General features: G+C 37.6%; 1 protein-coding gene across 1 annotated transcript; it reads right to left on the reverse strand.

Moving 5' to 3' along the window:
- Positions 1–313: 313 nt before the first annotated feature.
- LOC139475485 (involucrin-like) lies at positions 314–1,325 on the reverse strand. The gene is made up of 2 exons (XM_071258686.1): positions 1,212–1,325; positions 314–661 (listed from the first exon to the last, which is right to left on the reverse strand). Exons 1-2 carry the CDS (start codon positions 1,323–1,325, stop codon positions 314–316), a joined length of 462 nt encoding a protein of 153 aa, XP_071114787.1.
- Between the last annotated feature and the right edge of the window lie 2,935 nt (positions 1,326–4,260).

Below are 4,260 nucleotides of genomic sequence, written 5' to 3' on the forward strand. Positions count from 1 at the left end.
ATCACGCTCCCAGTAGCCGAATATTATGCGAGGAAATCACGTTACTAGAACGACACAACCGTGATGAACGTGTGATGAAAAGAATCCTGCCGTTTGTCGGTATCCACTTACACTACATGTGTATTAATAATTCAAAAGGAAACGAACATGACGCCAAGAACACCAGAAAACACCGGTTGTATTTAACGTTCAGAATATGGGCCACACGGCAGAAATGCCAATCCATTTGAAACATACACCGGTGTAAAAGGCACCAAATGGAAAATTGTTGTAAGTTGTCAATCTGCTGAGTATTAATGTCGGAAAGTTATTTTCATTTGTCAATCTGCTGAGCATCAATGTGGGAAAGTTTTTTTAAGTTGACATTCTGCTGAACATTAATGTTTGAAGATTTTTCTAAGTTGTCAATCTGCTGAGCATCAGTGTGGAAAAGTTGTTTTAAGTTGTCATTCTGCTTAGCATCCATGTGGAAAAGTTGTTGTAAGTTGTCATTCTGCTGAACATCAATGTTTGAAGATGTTTCTAAGTTGTCAATCTGCTGAGCATCAATGTGGACAAGTTGTTTTAAGTTGTCATTCTGCTGAGCATCAATGTGGAAAAGTTGTTTTAAGTTGTCATTCTGCTGAGCATCAATGTGGAAAAGTTGTTTTAAGTTGTCAATCTGCTGAGCATTAAAATTGGAAAAGTGGTTTAAGTTGTCAATCTGCCGTGTACTAATGTTTGAAAGTTGTTTTCAGTTGTCAGTCTTCTTTGCATTAATGTTGGAAAGTTGAAAAGTTCCCCGTTTGCTCGTCAACGTTAAACCTTTGCAATACAATAGATAGAGAATTGTGTTTAGTCAACCTCTTGCCCAAACCATGTTTATAACCGTTGCCAAATCCGAAGAGGGATGGTTGTTAATGTGGCCTAGTTATTTTTGTTCCATGTTGAATTCATTTTGATCATTTCAGCTCAACACTATAGGCGTATCTAGCGTAGATGAGTTTCAACGCGTCACAGCCGGGTTAAATTCATACTCATATTTATTACACATTAGATTTTGCTATTTTATAAAAGTAAACAATAAATAATAGCAATGATGATTTCATATCTAGCTAAGCTTGCATTCCCATTCAAAACAGGAAACTAGCGACTTTACTATCTCCCTGTAAGGGTTATATGAGCGACTGATATACCGATCTCTTCATACATGCATTTAGTAGTTATTTTACCATATGCCCCTGCAGCGCGACCCCATCCAACCTGACACCGTTCTGCAGAGCAGCTGTAGTGCAGTGGATAAACAGTCGTGGGAGACAAAGTTGGAGGAGCTCCAGTACCGGCATCTAAAATAACTTAATCTCTTACAGACGTGTTCATGAACATACCGGTATGTGAGCCACCCATGACAAGCTTAATCTTCCATGATGTTTATCGTGTGTGTAACCTGCTGGCACGGCCTAACTAAGAGATGAAGCAAACTGATGGAAGTATGACGGAGCTGGTGATGAGGCTGAGATAAGCAGGACACTCCTTCTCAATTCGCAGCACCTGTTCATAGATGATGGTGATGAGCGTTTTAAAAGAAAACACGTGTGGGTTTATGACAATAAGAATCAAGAGAATCAAGAGAATCAAGAATCAAGAATCAAGAATCAAGAATCAAGAATTTTTATTGTACAGGACACCCTCGTAGGGTAGGGTACAAACTAGCTACAAATGGACACATATATAATTATAGACATGAAAGGTAGATATACATGATGTACATTATACAGAGAGGTATTACATGTTATTTCATTTACATCATATAAACATGTATGTATATCATGAGGTGGCTGGCAGCGTACACTTAGTGTTGATACTGCATTGATGGACTAGAATAGTATTTCTCATGGCCTCAGCTTAAACCGCCAGTTACAGCCTTTCAGCACCCAAATCGGCTTCCCACTTTATGTTCTAAACATTACATTCCTCTGCCACATACAATTATGGATAAGGGGTCATGTGGCCCTCTGCCCCTCAGCTTGGGACTGTGGACAATTACATATTAACATATTAAAACAATTGAAATATAACAAAACAGATCTCACTTCTAAATTATGTCTATGTATTTATATATATATATATATGATGGCTATAGTGGCATGATCTCATGTCAGGTCAAGTCAGAGCCAAATATCACAAAATCATACAAATACATTTAGAAGCTGACTACAAACAAATTGTGTACCATATCGCAGTTCATTAGTGGTGAATATGTGTTATTGATGCATATTGTACATATGGCTGCTACGGAACATCACAGGACAACAGGTATGTGGGCTACAAATTTGATAGTAATGAAACAGTTACTGCATGATAAGAATATATCCAGTCAAAGTGCATATCTTAATCAAATGACTTATATACATTAATTACGAAATAATGTTCCTTGTAACCATGTCCGTTATAGAATAGTTACATTCACTATATATACAATAACAAAAAATGTATTTACAAAACGTAAGGTATACAAATTCAAGTGGACTCCCCTATTCCCGGGGAACAGTACATTGCAAATCAGCCAGATCCCGAGGGTGACAATCGAATGGAGGAAGGCACATGCCCCTACTGACATACGCGCTGCGGTTGCCGAAATCCTCATTCAGTGTGCGAGCTTAGCCTCAATTTTGTAATTGATATCTTTTCCCGTAAAAACCAAGCCTCGTTCTCAAATGCGACCTACAAACAGTAAATACAATTTGCTAGCAGATGACATATTCACTCTCTAGTTTCTGTCAGCTGGATAAACAGGTTTCTACTAAAACAACTGTGTTTTTGTACTTTTATTAGTTTTCCATGTTACGAAATATATTCACTGAATATTCATGCTTTTCACCTGGGTGATAAGGTTTATTCATTTCATGATGAGGACCATCTTTGATAAAATGTTCCCAACTGTATGCATACCTGACAGGGACTACATGGGCTACCATAATGATACGATGTCTTACATTTTTTCTGAGGAGGAATGCCATCATTCCAGCTTTTGTTTCCTTTCCTTTCTGACTTTTTGGATGGCATAAATGCACACACATTCACAAGATGCAAAATTCTGCGAGCGTGTACAAGTTCTACATAATATTAATGCAAACACAAGCCTTATTTGTAAAAATGTACTCTTGATTTTTTCCACTTGAAAATTCATTAGTTTTAGAGGCGTCAGAATTCCAATATGTTCATACCTTTCTTGACAAATCTTCAGTGGTGTCAGTTGGAAGTCGCATCATGATAAATAGTTGGTAAGAAACTGGTATTCCAAGTGAGTGCCAAGAAAATAACAGTTGAAAAACACAATTTAGCCATGATTGGGCATAAAAATGCAATAGCCAAGGTATAATCCAAAAGTAATCGTCCACCACAACAGAAACAGTAGAATACTGCTACAGCAGACGATGGGTTTGAGCCAATCATTTTACTGATAGAGGTCACGTGACTAAAATCTTGACTACTTCCGGTGCTGTGAAGGGTTATTTTTCCTAATTAAAACTAACAAACCAATACATATTTGAGATTTAAGTTCTGATTTATTTAAGCGCAAATGTCTGTTCAGTGTGAAAACACTCACAAACTATGTCCAGACAGCTTAAGACAGAAAGAACCAAATGTCAAACACTACAACCTAGACACAAATTAGACCCTCAATGACATATCAGTCAACACAAATTTAAACAAACGGTGTAAAACTGCCCTAAAGTAACATATCTGTCATTAGAATGTGATGCTATCAGATTTTAGCATTGTATCTACTTATAACCTGTGTGAAAGCGAGGCTTGGTTTTCATCTATAAGCGGTAACATAGGCTGAGCTCGCACACTGATTTAACTCCTGACGTTGTAAGGGTAACATTGATCTATCAGCCGGGACTAGTCACCATGGACAGGGTTATTTTCTCCATCATCGTAGTTGGAGGTAGGGTTTGCTATGATCAAAAATGATACTTTAAGAACATTTGCCATGATATATTTCATAAAGTCTGGCGTGACTGTTTTATAGCGTGTTGGTATGAAATGCTGCTGTGTGATAGAAGGGTGATTGAAGAATGCTTTTCGTGTCATAAATGTTTTGTAAATGAATGTATTTGCCCGAAATAAGCTGCAGTTATACATACATATACATGCGGTGTAATGTTGCCGTATCCCTAGTCATGCTTCATGACTGTGGGTATGCATTTTATGAATCCCAAACCAATGTCGATTATATGAGAAAAACCACGTCTAGCGCATCAGAATCAGGGA

This window comes from Haliotis cracherodii, unplaced genomic scaffold, assembly GCF_022045235.1.
Source record: "Haliotis cracherodii isolate W230 unplaced genomic scaffold, xgHalCrac1.p SCAF_3, whole genome shotgun sequence".
In the NCBI taxonomy this organism is placed as follows: domain Eukaryota; kingdom Metazoa; phylum Mollusca; class Gastropoda; order Lepetellida; family Haliotidae; genus Haliotis; species Haliotis cracherodii.